Source organism: Oncorhynchus nerka, linkage group LG23, assembly GCF_034236695.1.
Source record: "Oncorhynchus nerka isolate Pitt River linkage group LG23, Oner_Uvic_2.0, whole genome shotgun sequence".
NCBI lineage: Eukaryota > Metazoa > Chordata > Actinopteri > Salmoniformes > Salmonidae > Oncorhynchus > Oncorhynchus nerka.
Genome location: NC_088418.1, coordinates 13,525,553 through 13,544,118, shown reverse-complemented (window position 1 = coordinate 13,544,118; position 18,566 = coordinate 13,525,553). Strand labels below are relative to the sequence as shown.

Here is an 18,566-nt window from a genome sequence, read left to right as displayed (position 1 = left end):
CATCGTAATAATGGCTGAAATGGAATGCATGGAACAGAGTCAAACGTGGTGTTCATGTGTTTGATACCGTTCCGTTTATTCCATTACTGTTGTTCCTCCCACCAGCCTCTGGTTGAAACAGCATTGAGGTGAAGTAACCTATAGAACTACAAAGAGAGAAAAAAAATAATCGGCATTGACAAATATGGTAATTTATAAGTATCATTTTAATCAGCGTAAAAAAAAAATTCTTACAAAAATGGTTAACAGACACCTTTTCACAGCCATGCGGAAACAGTTTGCAATACTTGGAAACAAAAGACACAAAAATAATACAACCAATATTATGTCCCCAAACATTTGGTTTATTTACAAATTCAAGGTATTGTCTATCAAACCTCGGATCACAGCACAAAATGACCAGAAGAAAGAACCTCATGTAATCTAGATAGAGATGTACAAACCACATTGCAACCAAATTTCTACCACAAGGGTCAGTGTTTATAATTTCAATACTATATATATTTTTAAACAAATCATTTAGATATTTGTATCCAAAATAAAACACCAAAACATAACTTAAGCCCCTCCATTCATAATTACAGTTAATGAGAATTATGTCCCCAATAAAATAACTAAATCACTTTATCAAATATATATATAGCACCATGATATATAAGGGTTGAATATAGTGGGGTTGTCACATACAAAAAGAGACCCGTGTTAGTATTCAAAGAACAAACAGACACCTCATTCTAGATTGACTCCCCGCCCCCTACTTCCACTACACATTCAAGATCCGAAAGGTTTGGATAGGTGTAAGCAATATGCCTCAAAATGACACTAAGCCTATCAAAAGGGCAAAATGGAGCTTGTACCATCTTTCTCATACCTATCCAATCCTTTCGTATCTATAGGATACATAGGATTAGTGGCTAGGGGTCGATTTTAGAGTGAGCGGTAGCACGACTAAAGACCATAACAGCAAACCAAGCTCAGTGTTGGTCCACAGAAAGACCGTACAATTTTGCATGCACCAACTCAATTGATCCGGTCCCAAATCAGCCCCTCCCTCCACACACTTCCTGTATCGCCCCTTGTACACCTGAACAAATAGGTGTGAGCCTATAATGGCATCCTGTTCTTTCAGGTCTCTAAGGGGGGATTCAGAGGTGTTGATTTTGGATTGGGCATCTCGGTGACATTCCTACATCCATTTCTAAGAATAAAGAGTCATTGTATCACTGAAAAAGAAACCCCTCTCTCCAAAATGTGATTGTGCATTAGGAATTATTTGGAAGGTAGCAGCAAAGTTAGTCTATAAACAGTTGTGTCTTTGTTTTTCTAAGATACGTAATTTGATCAGTTAATTGGTTAAGATTACCACAATCGTTTCACGCTTTCTTCATTCTCATCTAGTTCGTCATAGTCTGTGCCAGATCTGATTACTTGAAGTTAACAAAAAAACTAATCCTGAACTCCAAACCTTGTTCACATAAGAGGATAGTGACACACTACATTTAATTACTCTGCTGGACATTGTATATAACCTTAATTAATATTAACAACTCAATCTAAAAACCCAGAGAGGAAACGGTAGAAACTATTGATCGTACATCCGTTGGCAAAGGAACTACACATGGAAACAATAATTGAGGGTAAAAACCTAGCTACACAAAGCATGGTGTCAAACTGAACAGTGATCAAGGGGTTCTCAATGCATTGTTAATCATTAGGACATGAAGGGTTTATGTCAAATATCTCACCAAATCAACAGAACAATCACAATACAAGAAACCATATCAAAAACAGGGGAGAAATCAACATTCAGACATGGGCAAGAAGAGACATTCATTTGTAAAGCAAGTTATTCCATTAAGCCTTTCCTTTGAATAACTTTATGCAAAATCTCATTCTGTTTAATTTGGACTGTAATGCACTTCGCTTGACCCTTGCAGCCAAGAAAACACCTTAGAGAAAAATGCAAACATTTCCTGAGAAGTTGATTGTCAACCTTACTGGTATATAGAAAGAGAGATTCTAGGTAATTTCCCCATCTACTGCAACAATAACTGAGCTCGGTCAACTTTTCTGTACTATTCTATTTATACATAGTGGGTTCAAATAACATCTATTATATTCTGTGTATAGACCATAGTTCACATAGTTGCCATAGTTATGCAATAGAATGTAGGTCAATTGAAGCAAGTATAATATATTGCATGTACCTTAATATCACTTCAGGGTGTTGTAATACAGCGATCTGACATAGCAAAATACAGAAAATATTATTGCATATTATTCCATTTCGAAGACTACCTCAAAATGTGCTGTTACAAATATCTGTGTTCGGTGTCTAGTCAGACATATAAGGATATCATTATTTTTTATTTGCATATGGTATATCAAGTTGCCCAAACCTGCATCTCAGATTAGAGACACGTTACGATGTCTCTATTTGACTGCCAAGCTCATCAGGAGGTAGTACAACAATATAACATATCACTGCGAGGGAAGAGAGGAAGTCTAGATACAATTGTCACCACTAACTACCAGCTACAATGCACAAGCAGATTCAGGAAGTCAGGAGGATCTCCAACCAATCAGGAATCTAGCAAAAAAATGTATGCGGTCTAATTGGTGAATAAAGAAGCCAATGGGAAAGGTTTTCTCCTGCTATAGCCTACTCCAATCAGATCCCATTGGTTTTGTGAACGTACACTTACAAAAGGCTATCAACAAAGCAATGTTTAATAAACGGAGACATTAACACCGACAACGTTGTTATCCAGTGACTCGGTTGAATACTTAACCAGTACACATCCATTTGGCTCTGAAATAAAGAATTAGCCATAAACAAGAGGGGGGAAATCCCTAATCAAACGGGTTTGCATACCTCGATGTCGTTCTTGACACGTAGCCTACAATGTTTTATTTCTGATTGACATCATTTTAGGATTAAACTTTGCTCGATTGATAGAAATTCTCTCTCTTTTAAGGGACAAGATTTATGAAGAGTTTGCACTTGTTTTCTTAGAAGAAAATAGGTTATGACAAGGAATAAGACATAATGGTTGAGTGTAATAACGAGTATCTAATGTGGTTTAGCTTTGTTTCTGGAGTTGTTTTCCTAGTTAAAAAAACAGACACTAGAGAAGTCTGGTCTTTCTACTCTAAAGCTGCTGCCATGCTAGAGGTAAGGATGGTTCCAACAAGCCAAAGAGACTGGCTGTTTGCTCCTGTAGTGCAATCTGTGACTGTGTTTATCTAGTGTATCCCATTACACACACTAGCATACTACATAGTATAAATAGCCAATACTAAGTAGTATGTCAGTTAACCTATTGGGGCACAACCCCCATCTAGTCCTATCACAAGGTTTCAAAACCCACTCAGGCCAAATCACTTTCCTTGATATCTATATAGTTCTATATTGAATAGGTCTCGTCTATGAATATGTATCCTTACTATAATATCCACGCCACTCCCCCAAAGAGCTGTTGATAACAAATCAGCATTTAAGACAAAATAACAATTCTCCAATTTAAAACTAACAAAAACAGAAACTTTACCAAAACTTCAAGTACTATTAGCAAATCAAAGCAAGTCCACCTGGCAAAATTGTTGTAAAAAAGATTCCTGTTTTATACAGCTTTTTCCCTCCCCCTCCTTTCCTCGCTTTCAAGACCGCGTGAAATAAAATCCCTCCTTACTTAGCTCTTACCTGAAAGAAATAAACCAAAGACCTATATATCTGTCACAGTTAGTGCAGGTGTCTGTGTGTGTGTCCCCGAGTTGTGTCAGAGGTCCTGCCTGGCCTACGGCAGGGTGGTGGGAGAGACAAGACTACCCAGAGAACAGGCTTCTGTAGTGGGCATCCAGAGCTCCAAGGCCCCCTGCCTAGATGCATTTATGGAGGAAGACAGAAAGCCACGGTCATATCCAATCATTCAGGGATGTGGGATTCTGATCAGGTTGTCCAGGTATCTTAGCCCTCTTCCCGGCCAGTGGCTTTAGGAAGTGTCCAGTTACCCGTTGTTTATATGGTATGTCAGTCTCACTGAATGAGTGACTGTCCATCAGGGCTCCAGGTTTTGATGTTGTAGCTGCTCAGAAGTGTTCTTCTCCCCTGGATGGTTTTGGGGAGACCTAAGTAGCTCCCTGTCTTGATTTTGTGGGGTAAGGGTTTGGGTTTCGGGGCATGTAGTCACTTAGTGTTTTTGGGCACCAAGTCCCCCAGCAGTATTCTCCCCTGATTGCAGTGTTAGAGGACCATCTTTTCTGGGCGAGGTTTTTTAGAGCTCACCCTGCCCTGTTGCTCTTGTCTTGGTTTAGGGATGTGTCTTGTCTTAAGTTGGGGGTTGTAGGCAGTGTCTCTCTGGATGTTGGATTTCAGGGGTTTCTATTGTCCAGCTCCCCCTACCGTCCCAGGCTTAGCCCCGGTCCCCCCTGTCAACAGGGCTCCTGTTTGATGTAGTAGCTGCCAGAGCCGATGCTCTCCTGGTCTGAGACGCCATGGGAGAAGGTGAACTCATCCACCTCAGCCTGTTCCTCCTTAAGACGTAACAGAGACTCTAGAGTGAGGGAGAGAGAGAGAGAGCGAGAGAGGGAGAGAGTTAGCAAAATAGAGGGTTACATAATTTAAAAAAAATAAAAAATAGTCGAAACCCTGTTCAGCATACCAAGACAGATAATAAATGTTTAACACCAAGACAGAAGAAAATAGCTAAACAACCATTTAAAAAAAATATATATATATATCTTAGGGGGTAAACAACCATTTTTAGTCACAAAAAACTTTTCAGCACAGGAATAGCTATCCTTGTTAATACCTAGCCCTCCATCTGAGCCTGTAGTTCCTGTAATGAAACCAGACTTCTAAAGTATATTATATCACCACTTTTCCTCCTTCCTGCAGACGTCCTGCTCACCTAGTTTATTTATTTATTTTTCACCTTTATTTAACCAGGTAGGCCAGTTGAGAACACCTTTATTTAACCAGGTAGGCTAGTTGAGAACACCTTTATTTAACCAGGTAGGCTAGTTGAGAACACCTTTATTTAACCAGGTAGGCCAGTTGAGAACACCTTTATTTAACCAGGTAGGCCAGTTGAGAACACCTTTATTTAACCAGGTAGGCCAGTTGAGAACACCTTTATTTAACCAGGTAGGCCAGTTGAGAACACCTTTATTTAACCAGGTAGGCCAGTTGAGAACACCTTTATTTAACCAGGTAGGCCAGTTGAGAACACCTTTATTTAACCAGGTAGGCCAGTTGAGAACACCTTTATTTAACCAGGTAGGCCAGTTGAGAACAAGTTATCATTTGCAACTGCAACCTGGCCAAGATAAAGCAAAGCAGTGCAATACAAACAACAGTCAATAATACAGTAGAACAAAATAAAACAAAAAGTCTATATACAGTGAGTGCAAATGAGGTAAGATAAGGGAGTTAAGGCAATAAATAGGCCATGGTGGCGAAGTAATTACACACTGGAATGGTAGATGTGCAAAAGATGAATGTGCAAGTAGAGATACTAGGGTGCAAAGGAGCAAGATAAATACAGTATGGTGATGAGGTAGATAGATGGGCTGTTTACAGATGAGCTATGTACAGGTGCAGTGATCTGTGAGCTGCTCTGACAGCTGGTGCTCAAAGCTAGTGAGGGAGATATGAGTCTCCAGCTTCAGTGATTTTTGCAGTTCGTTCCAGTCATTGGCAGCAGAGAACTGGAAGTAAAGACGACCAAAGGAGGAATTGCATTACGAGGTGAGAGGAGAAATTGCCATTTCTCACATTAGTACTTTCACTTCAATAACATGACACAGAAACAAGTGAATAGAACTTGCTTTCATGCAGGTGTATCCAACACACAGCGATCGCCCTGCAGGGTCAGCACCTACAGTGGCTGAGGACTGACCCTTGTTAGCACCCTCTGTCTGTGTGGAGGTGTCAGTGGTTATTTATTGGCAGTGTTACCTGGTTTGTGGGTGTGATGGTGGTGGTGGTAGTGGTGGTGGTGGGTGCGGGACCGGGGGGCCAGAGTGGGGCCCTGGTTGGAGTAAGGGGGCGGACTCTGCTCTTCGTCCTCCCCTGATAGGCTCCTCCTCCTGCCTGCCTGACTGAAGAGCCGACGACCAACCGGAACCTTCCGCTCTAGACACCAAGTTAGACTCAGGTAAGCTACTAAGGGTGCTTTCAGGTTGCTACCACTCCCAACAGTGTAGATTTGAATGTTCGGTGGCATAGGGTTACTTTATATGTATTTTGAATAATATAATAAATGCTAACTTATTAACTAATTAATTACAGATCCTATTGTGTGTGTGTATATAAAGGTAAATGGCCTATATAATCACATGATGTAATAAATTATATAGCATGTACAGTCGAAGTCGGAAGTTTACATACACCTTAGCCAAATACATAAAAAATCAGTTTTTCACAATTCCTGACATTTAATCCTGTTAAAAATTCCCTGTCTTAGGTCAGTTAAGATCACTTCTTTATTTTAAGAATGTGAAATGTCAGAATAATAGTAGAGAATTATTTATTTCAGCTTTTATTTCCTTCATCACATTCCCAGTGGGTCAGTAGTTTACATACACTCAATTAGTAATTGGTAGCATTGCCTTTAAACTGTTTAACCTGGGTCAAATGTTTCGGATAGCCGTCCACAAGCTCCCACAATAAGTTGGGTGAATTTTGGCCCATTTTTTCTGACAGAGCTGGTGTAACTGAGTCAGGTTTGTAGGCCTTCTTGCTCGCACAGGCTTTTTCAGTTTTGCCCACAAATTTTCTATAGGATTGAGGTCAGGGCTTTGTAATGGCCACTCCAATACCTTGACTTTGATGTCCTTAAGCAACTTTGCCACAACTTTGGAAGTATGCTTGGGGTCAATGTCCATTTGGAAGACCCATTTGCGACCAAGCTTCAACTTCCTGATTGATGTCTTGAGATGTTGCTTCAATATATCCACATCATTTTCCGTCCTCATGATGTCATCTATTTTGTTGAAGTGCACCAGTCCCTCCTGCAGCAAAGCACCCCCACAACATGATGCTGCCACCCCCGTGCTTCACGATTGGGATGGTGTTCTTCGGCTTGTAAGCCTCCCCCTTTTTCCTCCAAACATAACGATGGTCATTATGGCCAAACAGTTCTATTTTTGTTTCTTCAGATCAGAGAACATTTCTCCAAAAAGTACGAACTTCGTTTTTTTTCATGGCGGTGTTGGAGCAGTGGCTTCTTCCTTGCTGAGCGGCCCTTTCAGGTTATATCGATATAGGACTGGTTTTACTGTGGATATAAATACTTTTGTACCCGTTTCCTCCAGCATCTTCATAAGGTCGTTTGTTGTTGTTGTTGGTGGTTAATCTATAGGAAACAGATTGCATCTCCTTCCTGAGCGGTATGACGGCTGCGTGGTCCCATGGTGTTTATACTTGCGTACTCATTTTTATACAGATGAACGTGGCACCTTCAGGCGTTTGGAAATTGCTCCCAAGGATGAACCAGACTTGTACAATTTCTTTTCTGAGGTCTTGGCTGATTTCTTTTGATTTTCCCATGATGTCAAGCAAAGAGGCACTGAGTTTGAAGGTAGGCCTTGAAATACATCCACAGGTACACCTCCAATTGACTCAAATGATGTCAAATAGCCTATCAGAAGCTTCTAAAGCCATGCCATTATTTTCTGGAATTTTCCAAGCTGTTTAAAGGCACAGTCAACTTAGTGTTTGCAAACTTCTGAAACACTGGAATTGTGATACAGTGAATTATAAGTGAAATAATCTGTCTGTAAACAATTGGTATGAAAATGACTTGTGTCATGTACACAGTAGATGTCCTAACTGACTTGCCAAAACTACAGTTTGTTAACAATAAATTTGTGGAGTGGTTGAAAAACAAGTTTTAATGACTCCAACCTAAGTGTATGTAAACTTCTGACTTCAACTGTATGTATGTATATTATATATATATAACAACTGTACATGTTCAAGTTATTTTATTCTGTTTAAATACAATATTTCAAAAACACCAATCATGTTTCAAACGGTTCAGAAGACGGTTCTGATTTATTTATTTTATTTTATTTATCCGTTATTTTGCCAGGTAAGTTGACTGAGAACACGTTCTCATTTACAGCAACGACCTGGGGAATAGTTACAGGGGAGAGGAGGGGGATGAATGAGTCAATTGTAAACTGGGGATTATTAGTTGACCGTGGTGGTTTGAGGGCCAGATTGGGAATTTAGCCAGGACACCGGGGTTAACACCCCTACTCTTACGACAAGTGCCATGGGATCTTTAATGACCTCAGAGAGTCAGGACACTCGTTTAACGTCCCATCTGAAAGACAGCACCCTACACAGGGCAGTGTCCCCAATCACTGCCCTGGGGTATTGGGATATTTTTTAGACCAGAGGAGAGTGCCTCCTACTGGCCCTCCAACACCACTTCCAGCAGCACCTGGTCTCCCATCCAGGGACTGACCAGGACCAATCCTGCTTAGCTTCAGAAGCAAGCCAGCAGTGGTATGCAGGGTGGTATGCTGCTGTGAAATGTTCTAAAACATGTTCTGAATACACCCAAGGTAAGCCAGACTCAAGTAAACCAGCTAGCGTGGTGTGTGACCACATGTCTACACATAGCCCTGCTAAACCACTTCCTAAGACGTGGAACAAGCTGTGCTTGGAACATAGAGGTAGACAGAGGGCTCTAGATGGATAGAACCAGTTTCAGCGTGGACATTGCCATCGAGGCCTTCCACCATTTTAAAGTGGCCAACTGGGTGGGGATTCCTATGGGTTGGGAGTGATCAGCCAAAGAGCAGAGTATTGCCTCCTTCAAATTGGTTTGAAAATGGCTTTAAGCTATATCACTGCCATTTAGTGGCCACAAATGAATAACACACAAGAAGACTCCAACACAGCAGGGGACGATAAATCAACAATATTATCTTTATCCTTTTTCAAACACAACAGAATAACATTCACTACTTTAAAATGGAGAGAGCCCCAATGGCACTGCCTATGTTGTCACGGACACCAGAATGGCACAGACAGAAAGATAAGTCCTATTTTTTATCTCTGTGGTATGGACCATCACACCCAGTGTTACAACACCCTCGCCACCTTTTTGGCACTCGCCCAGAGTACTGCAGCTTCCTGTCATGGGACTCATGCCAACCAATCAGATCCCAAAGAACAGACAAGAAAGAAGAAACTAAACATTAACAGAAATTCTAAGCTAGATAGATTTCCCCCCACCAGAGTGTGGAACAGTGGAGGCTGGTGGGAGGCATTTTGGGAGGACAGAGTCATTGCAATGGCTGGAATGGAATCAGTGGAACAGTATCAAACACACGGAAACCATGTTTGACTCCATTCCAATGAATCCATTCCAGCCATTATTACAATAAGCCCATCCTTCTATAGATCCTCCCACCAGTCTCCACTGGTGTGGACCAGGGAAAGAGGGAAGCGAGTGATGATGAAAGAGAAGAGAACTCACTTTTCTTTTGTCCTTTGTATTGTTGGGCTTTCTTCTTGTGCTTAGGTACAGCTGCAGGGATTTCTCTGGCCACTGAAATGACAGCAAATAAACAGTGGCCTATTGTTTTACACAAATGTTTCTGCCTGTTAGTTTGGGACTCCAATCGCATGTTATCAAGTAATTGGTCACGTATTAGCTGGAACTTAATCCAATCCATCAATGAGAGCCTAAGTGGTAGTTGTTTGGTTTATGTGTTACATGGTGTGTTAGTGTGTAACATGTTCCTTTGTTACATGTTGTTATGTTATATGTTGGTGTGTTACATGTTGGTGTGTTACATGTTGGTGTGTTACATGTTGGTGTGTTACATGTTGGTGTGTTACATGTTGGTGTGTTACATGTTGGTGTGTTACATGTTGGTGTGTTACATGTTGGTGTGTTACATGTTGGTATGTTACATGTTAGTGTGTTACATGTTGGTGTGTTAGTGTGTTACATGTTGGTGTGTTACATGTTGGTGTGTTACATGTTGGTGTGTTACATGTTGGTGTGTTACATGCTGGTGTGTTACATATTGGTATGTTACATGTTGGTGTGTTACATGTTGGTGTGTTAGTGTGTTGCGTGTTGGTGTGTTACATGTTGGTGTGTTAGTGTGTTGGTGTGTTACATGTTGGTGTGTTAGTGTGTTGCGTGCTGGTGTGTTACATGTTGGTGTGTTACATGCTGGTGTGTTACATGTTGGTGTGTTAGTGTGTTACATGTTGGTGTGTTACATGTTGGTGTGTTACATGTTGGTGTGTTACATGTTGGTGTGTTAGTGTGTTGCATGTTGGTGTGTTACATGTTGGTGTGTTACATGTTGGTGTGTTACATGCTGGTGTGTTACATGTTAGTGTGTTACATGTTGGTGTGTTGGTGTGTTACATGTTGGTGTGTTACATGTTGGTGTGTTACATGTTGGTGCATGTTGGTGTGTTACATGTTGGTGTGTTACATGTTGGTGTGTTACATGTTGGTGTGTTAGTGTGTTGCATGTTGGTGTGTTACATGTTGGTGTGTTACATGTTGGTGTGTTGCATGTTGGTGTGTTACATGTTGGTGTGTTACATGTTGCGTGTTGGTGTGTTACATGTTGGTGTGTTACATGTTGGTGTGTTACATGTTGGTGTGTTACATGTTACATGTCGGTGTGTTAGTGTGTTACATGTTAGTGTGTTAGTGTGTTACATGTTAGTGTGTTACATGTTGGTGTGTTAGTGTGTTACATGTTAGTGTGTTACATGTTGGTGTGTTACATGATGGTGTGTTACATGTTGGTGTGTTACATGTTGGTGTGTTAGTGTGTTACATGGTAGTGTGTTACATGTTGGTGTGTTAGTGTGTTACATGTTGGTGTGTTAGTGTGTTACATGTTAGTGTGTTATTGTGTTACATGTTAGTGTGCTTTTACACCTATATTGCTTGCTGTTTGGGGTTTTAGGCTGGGTTTCTGTAGAGCACTTTGAGATATCAGCTGATGTACGAAGGGCTTTATAAATACATTTGATTTGATTACATGTTGGTGTGTTAGTGTGTTACATGTTGGTGTGTTATTGTGTTACATGTTAGTGTGTTACATGTTGGTGTGTTAGTGTGTTACATGTTGGTGTGTTAGTGTGTTGCGTGTTGGTGTGTTACATGTTGGTATGTTATATGTTGGTGTGTTACATGTTGGTGTGTTAGTGTGTTACATGTTGGTGTGTTACATGGTAGTGTGTTACATGTTGGTGTGTTAGCGTGTTACATGTCGGTGTGTTAGTGTGTTACATGTTGGTGTGTTAGTGTGTTACATGTTAGTGTGTTACATGTTAGTGTGTTACATGTTAGTGTGTTACATGTTGGTGTGTTAGTGTGTTACATGTTAGTGTGTTACATGTGGGTGTTAGTGTGTTACATGTTAGTGTGTTACATGTTGGTGTGTTACATGATGGTGTGTTACATGTTGGTGTGTTACATGTTGGTGTGTTAGTGTGTTACATGGTAGTGTGTTACATGTTGGTGTGTTAGTGTGTTACATGTTGGTGTGTTATTGTGTTACATGTTAGTGTGTTACATGTTGGTGTGTTAGTGTGTTACATGTTGGTGTGTTACATGTTGGTGTGTTAGTGTGTTGCATGTTGGTGTGTTAGTGTGTTTCATGTTGGTGTGTTAATGTGTTGCATGTTGGTGGTGTTACATGTTAGTGTGTTAGTGTGTTACATGTTTGTGTGTTAGTGTTGCATGTTGGTGTGTTAGTGTGTTGCATGTTGGTGTGTTACATGTTAGTGTGTTACATGTTGGTGTGTTACATGTTGGTGTGTTAGTGTGTTACATGTTGGTGTGTTAGTGTGTTACATGTTGGTGTGTTAGTGCGTTGCATGTTGGTGTGTTACATGTTAGTGTGTTACATGTTGGAGTGTTAGTGTGTTGCATGTTGGTGTGTTGCATGTTGGTGTGTTACATGTTAGTGTGTTGCATGTTGGTGTGTTACATGTTGGTTTGTTAGTGTGTTGCATGTTGGTGTGTTACATGTTAGTGAGTTAGTGTGTTGCATGTTGGTGTGTTACATGTTAGTGAGTTAGTGTGTTGCATGTTGGTGTGTTAGTGTGTTACATGTTAGTGTGTTAGTGTGTTACATGTTGGTGTGTTAGTGTGTTGCATGTTGGTGTGTTAGTGTGTTGCATGTTGGTGTGTTGCATGTTGGTGTGTTACATGTTGGTGTGTTACATGTTGGTGTGTTGCATGTTGGTGTGTTGCATGTTGGTGTGTTACATGTTGGTGTGTTACATGTTGGTGTGTTGCATGTTGGTGTGTTACATGTTGGTGTGTTACATGTTGGTGTGTTGCATGTTGGTGTGTTACATGTTGGTGTGTTATATTTGGGTAGAACTGTGGTGTTTGATCTCACTCTGTGCGGCGGGGGGCTGTAGCTGGTATCCGGTCAGCTGACACCAGCCCACGGGGTAGAGGTCAGACGACTGACAGTCCACCCATTGGTCGTACTCATCCTCCCAGCCGTCAAAGTGGATGCGCAACAGGCGGTGGACGATCCGAGTCACAGTGGCAACACACACCAACCTGGGCTCCATCAGGTCCACGGCCTCCAGCTTCATACCCTGACGGAACCCGTGGTTTGGAACATCCTGGGCAGGGGCAACAAGATGGCGGAGGCAAAGACGAGAGACATTTTTATGTTCGTGGTCAATTGTGTTTTTTCCATAACAATTTTAGAAAAATGTCTTACATCAAACATGTATGTTAGTGAAAAATAGATAAATAATTTGCCTTGTAGGTAATGCCTGCTTGTAGTCATTTTTATTTGAAGTATAATTTTCATGTGATCATAAAAAGACAGAACCACAGGACTGCGCTAACCAACAAAACAACACAGCCACGATGTCAGGAATCAGTCCTACCTTGTTAAAGAGCTTCACAGGAGCGGCTATTGAACTTGTTTCTCTGAGGTAGTCAAACCATTTAAATGGCAGTTTAGTGTACCCTGTGGGCAGAGTCAGTGGTAAGGCTGGGTTAACACATAACCCTTGACCAGAGAGGCCAAAGAGGAAGAGGAACAAGAGCTACCTTCAACAACTGGGACAAAGAGACTATCTCAATGAGACTATCCTTAATTAAATAAACAACGGTTGAAAAATAAATAAATACCTGAGTGAGGGAATGTTGCAGTCTGTAAAAGAAGGAAAAGAAAGATGGGGTAAGAAGTGTACCTCTAGGGTGTGTGAGTTCGATGTTGTTGATTTCACAGAAGCCGGCAGGGAAGATGGAGGGAGAGGTGGAGTGGTAGCAGAACCAGTCTGAGCCGTCCGTCACCTCCGACCCGTCGACACCGATCATGAGGTACCCGTCTGCCAATACCTGAAACAGACAGCAAACATCAATCTAAGATGTATACAACTCAAAACCTTAACAGGTGACCCGGGGCTGAAAGTAAGTAGAGGGAAACCCCAATCCAGGGGAGCCAACAGTGGAGTAGTATGACCCTTGAATTGTACCATGGAAACGACCCAAACTGTTGCCATGCCGTTATTACAGTGGCTACACAGAAAGCGGAGAAGTGAGACAGTTACCTTTCTTACAGTGGCTACACTTATAGCTGAGAGGTTTAGAGGGTCGATGGCCTCTAGTTTCATCCTGTCCCTGAACCATTCACCATTCTGGTCCACGTCTTTCACCTGAGGAGATATCACAGATTCATTCATCATTCTGGATCCGTACATTGGAAAAGAATCAATACAAACCACAGAGGCACAAAGACTTGGGGCATTGTAAACATGTGGTGTATTACCTTGGCAAACAGCTGGGCGGGGGCATCCATTTGACCATCGATTTTCTTTGACACATCTGGGAAACAAACATTGTCAGCAGAGTCCGAAAACAAACACATTGGACTAACTACCTACCTAGGCCTAACTCACTAACAAATGAACTACCCAAAACCAACTACCTACCTAGGCCTAACTCACTAACAAATGAACTACCCAAAACCAACTACCTACCTAGGCCTAACTCACTAACAAATGAACTACCCAAAACCAACTACCTACCTAGGCCTAACTCACTAACAAATGAACTACCCAAAACCAACTACCTACCTAGGCCTAACTCACTAACAAATTAACTACCCAAAACCAACTACCTACCTAGGCCTAACTCACTAACAAATTAACTACCCAAAACCAACTAACTTGACTGACCAGATCGTTTGAAGCGGTGTCCGATGCTCCGGGACCATCCGATGGAGTGTATGAGCGGGGAGTACATATGACACCAGAAGTCGTCAGAGCCCTCCTCGTAGACGAGCCTCAGCCGTCCCCCGATCACCTGCTCCACCAGGGCCACCCGCGTCCGGCACAGGTGAGTCTTATCCACCACCTCCACACGCATCAGCTTCTTAAAGGGGAACTGCATGTTCTCATGGACCTGGGTAGAGAGGGGGGAATGAAAGGAAGCGCTAAGAGTGGGTGCTTTTAGAGAACTAGGGAGAGTTTAAGCCATCGTCCTTACCAGTGTTTACATCTTGCAGCTCAATATGATGAAATCTTACCTTGGTGGCAAAGTCTGGTGGTAGCGTTTTGGCCCCAGTGAGACGCTTCACAAGGAAAGCTTTCCAGTTAGAGTACTTTAGCTGTATCGCTGAGAGAGAAACCAGAAACATAATCCATCATCAGTCTATCAATCTGTTTTCCATCTTCTGTTAAGATCAAGGCCTGTTAAAAAGGCCTGTTAAAAGGCCTGTTAAAATGCCTGTTAAAGGGCCTGTTAAAAAGCCTGTTTAAAAGGCCTGTTAAAGGGCCTGTTAAAAAGGCCTGTTAAAGGCCTGTTAAATGCCTGTTAAAGGCCTGTTAAAGGGCCTGTTAAAAAGCCTGTTTAAAAGGCCTGTTAAAGGGCCTGTTAAAAAGGCCTGTTAAAGGCCTGTTAAAGGGCCTGTTAAAAGGCCTGTAAAAAGGCCTGTTAAAAAGGCCTGTTAAAAAGGCCTGTTAAAGGCCTGTTAAAGGGCCTGTTAAAGGGCCTGTTAAAAAGCCTGTTTAAAAGGCCTGTTAAAAAGGCCTGTTAAAGGCCTGTTAAAGGGCCTGTTAAAAAGGCCTGTTAAAGGGCCTGTTAAAAAGGCCTGTTAAAGGCATGTTAAAGGGCCTGTTAAAAAGTCCTGTTAAAGGCCTGTTAAAAGGCATGTTACTATGACCATGATTATGGAATGATGTTTACATTTGGGAGGTACGAGCGGTTTCCCGCTGGATGCGCACCACCCGACGTGGTGAATCTCTGGAACACAGAGGTTACACCAGAAGTCCCTGCTGGTGTCGTTGTCAAAACCCTCGTACCGCAGCAGAGCCTTGAACCCTGGGGAAGAGAACAGAAACAGCAAGAGCCTTTCATGGAACATCTTTACAACCCCATTACTGTGCATTCTTCAAAGAAATATTAACAACAGTCTGCTCATTATGGCAACAAAAAAAACAACAACAATACTTTCAAAATGTTAAGAACTGTTTTGTTACACGGATAAAAATCCTTCAAGTGGTTAGATGTGTTCTTACCTGACAGTTTGACGATCCCTGCTACCCAGTAGACTTTAGTAGAGAGGTTAGTATCGGAGTTGAGCACCTCGACCATCACTCCTTCAGCTAGGTCTCCCCAGCACGTACCCATAGGGACCTGAGACACCGAGAAATAACTAAACGTTACATAAGTTCATAATATATCTCACAGGGTAAGTGTACCTCTAGGGTGTGTGGAGTAGTATGACCCTTGAATTGTACCATGGAAACGACCCAAACTGTTGCCATGCCGATCAACTTGTGTTGATCAAAACCAGGTAGATTTACAGATATAGCATCTGCAATAGACTTCAATACAGGACCATTTGAACGCCTAGCTGTTGTTTAAACGTACGTGCTTGAAGCAGCTGACTGGTGCTCCAACCAAGTTATTGCTACAGATGTACCGCCCCCAGTCAAAGCCTTCAACAGGAACCACTGTTGGGGAGAAGGAACAAGGTCAACATTCACTATACTGGGTCAGGACAGAGAATGTGTGTTCTTATGACTAAAACCATCTTCCATTCAAGGCCATTCTTCTGCATAACAACAATATGAGAGATTGTGTGTTCTGACTATAATATAATATATGCCATTTAGCAGAAGCTTTTAACCAAAGCGACTTAGTCATGCATGCATACATTTTACATAAAGGCGGTCCCAGTATCCTGGCTTTGAAGCGCCATGCTCTACCAACTGAACTACAGGTGGACTCGCCTGCTTTTGACTTAGCCTGGTTCTGTTGTTGTTGACTTGCTTGGTACTGGGCGTAAGCTGCCAACTTCGCCATGAGAGGCTGTTTCTGTAACACCTTGGCCTTTTTCGTAGGTGGTTTACCCTTTAGTAAAAAGCACAAAACATTAACAGTGAAATTAGATTGAAGAAACCAAATATGCCCACACTTTCTACTGGTTATGTTCTCTTGCATTTCCAAATGAAATAGAAGATGTTCTAATTCTATCTGGCTACAACAAATAACATACAGAACATAGTATGGGATTATAAGGTTACCTGGAGTCGAGCCAAGATGCTGGCTTTTTTAGAGTTGGAGGAGTAACTTCTAGAGCAGGAGACGCTGCAGAAGCGTTTAGTCTTGGAGTAGAAGGCGTCTCGCACTCCGACCATCCCACACATCTCACACGTGGCTGGAAAAAAAGGCAACACATAAACGTTTCCTGGAAACCCAGAATAAAGCAGGAAATTCCAATTCATTCAAAGCAATTGTAGTCTTCTTTCATCAGTTATTTTTCTCAACTATATTGTATGAAATGACAGGATAACTATGACAGTAGCAGGCCGGGATCTATGTCAATCACAGGCAGCCACTTAATTCACTCGCTCAACAGGTTTTGTGCAATCACCCCAGAGACACTGACTGACCCATAGGGTTCTTAACTGATTTATATCTATGGATTCTATATCAATATTTCCCTGTACTGACCCATGCCGGTCTTGCCGTCGGGATAGGTGTAGACCTGTCCATTGTTTTTGATGATGGGCAGGCTGGCGGGGATGGAGGGCACCTCGTCCTCACTGTCATCTGAGCTGGAGCTACTGGTGCTCTCCTCACTGCAGCTGTCGTACCGGTCAAACATCCCAAAAGAGTCCTGGCGCTTACGCTCCGAACGCGGGGTGCGTTCAGCCTGGAAGGAGCAGAGAGAGGGAACGCATGACGCCCTACTGACACCAATTGCACAGTGAGGGGGATATAATATAATTTGACACTTGTTTTTCTTTCAACAAGTGAATAATCACAAATAACATGTTTTATTATGGCATATTAGTCCTAATAGAAGATTGGTATACTTGGAAACGGTGTACGGTAAACAATGTGATACAACAGCCACGCTGATATGTAGCAGATATAACTACCATGGCTACGCATATATACATGGCTACAGATGAGAAACATCCATACCAATACAGTTACTAGCATCGGATAACAAAATGTAACTGAGCAATAACCGAGTCTTACATATATATATATATATATATATATAGAATACAATACCAGTTTCCTTGCTATATAATCACACAGCCGCCTAAGAGTGTTAATTTATTTACCACCTCTGCATATAATAGTAGCTGGTAGCTAACGCTAGCTTGCTAACTTAGCTGTCTGGAGAAAACACCTCCTAAACGATCCTTTCTCCCTCATCTTAATCACACTAACGTTACTGGCTAGCTAGCTATTTATATCGGTAACACTTAGCTAGCTAACATTGTTAAAAAGGATTGTGCGGAATGAATGTGAACGACATGGGCTGGGCCTTAGCTAGCAAACCTGTTATTCCAGTTCTAGCGTTAGTTACTTGGCTAGCTGACCTAGCGTCTGTTACAAGACACCGCTTGCAATAAATTATTTAAATGAGTAGCCATTTAGCATGTAAAAACCGAATAAAGTATTCACATATTCACTTTCCAATAAAATAAGGGCTGTTGGATATGGCTATTTTGTGGTTTAGGGGATTCAATCAGCTGTTACTACAATCCGATAACGAAAGTGAGGCGCTAGCTAAGGCTAAAGTTAGCAAGCTTGCTACACAACATATCGGATACGGACGGACCACATCGGGAAAATTAACTCACCAAATCCCTTGTGTTCTCCATCAGCCCTTCATATAGTTACAGTATTTTATTGGCTCAATTTGAATAGTAAACCCCCCAAAGTAGGGGGTTTAATAGCTTGAAAAAGCTCAACTCAGAGCCCCGAAAGGAACTCAAGCAGGATAGTATCAACAAAAATACAATGTATCAAATGAGCATGCGCGTTCAGAACCCACTTTGCTGTGATTGGTCAGTGCTGAACGACAACACACAGAAACAAAACAATTGTGTCAATAGTCCACCCTACTTTCATTAAATGTAATTTACTAATATCACAATTTTCGATTGTAAAAGAGCAAAGTGACCTGCCAAAAGGTTCAGTCAATATACTGTAAAAGGCATTTGTAGAGTGGAACAGACGAGGCACAGCTATACTTTGAAATCAAATCAGAAAAGCATTCTGACA

The 18,566-nt window shown here is 41.7% G+C and overlaps 1 protein-coding gene across 2 annotated transcripts; it reads right to left on the bottom strand.

The window, feature by feature from the left end:
* Window positions 1–188: 188 nt before the first annotated feature.
* Window positions 189–18,296, bottom strand: LOC115106321 (MBT domain-containing protein 1-like). Of its 2 annotated transcripts, XM_029628925.2 has the most exons (17): window positions 18,143–18,296; window positions 16,995–17,196; window positions 16,565–16,698; window positions 16,271–16,391; window positions 15,909–15,991; window positions 15,554–15,671; window positions 15,222–15,356; window positions 14,563–14,651; window positions 14,213–14,438; window positions 13,804–13,859; window positions 13,586–13,690; window positions 13,226–13,373; window positions 12,917–12,999; window positions 12,409–12,643; window positions 9,498–9,569; window positions 5,960–6,136; window positions 189–4,553 (listed from the first exon to the last, which is right to left on the bottom strand). In XM_029628925.2, the coding sequence occupies exons 1-17, from the start codon at window positions 18,161–18,163 to the stop codon at window positions 4,432–4,434; spliced, it is 2,127 nt and encodes a 708-aa protein (XP_029484785.2). In that variant the 5' UTR covers window positions 18,164–18,296; the 3' UTR covers window positions 189–4,431. The 2 variants fall into 2 exon arrangements, with proteins under 2 accessions (XP_029484785.2, XP_029484786.1); XM_029628926.2 differs by lacking the exon at window positions 5,960–6,136.
* Window positions 18,297–18,566: the final 270 nt, after the last annotated feature.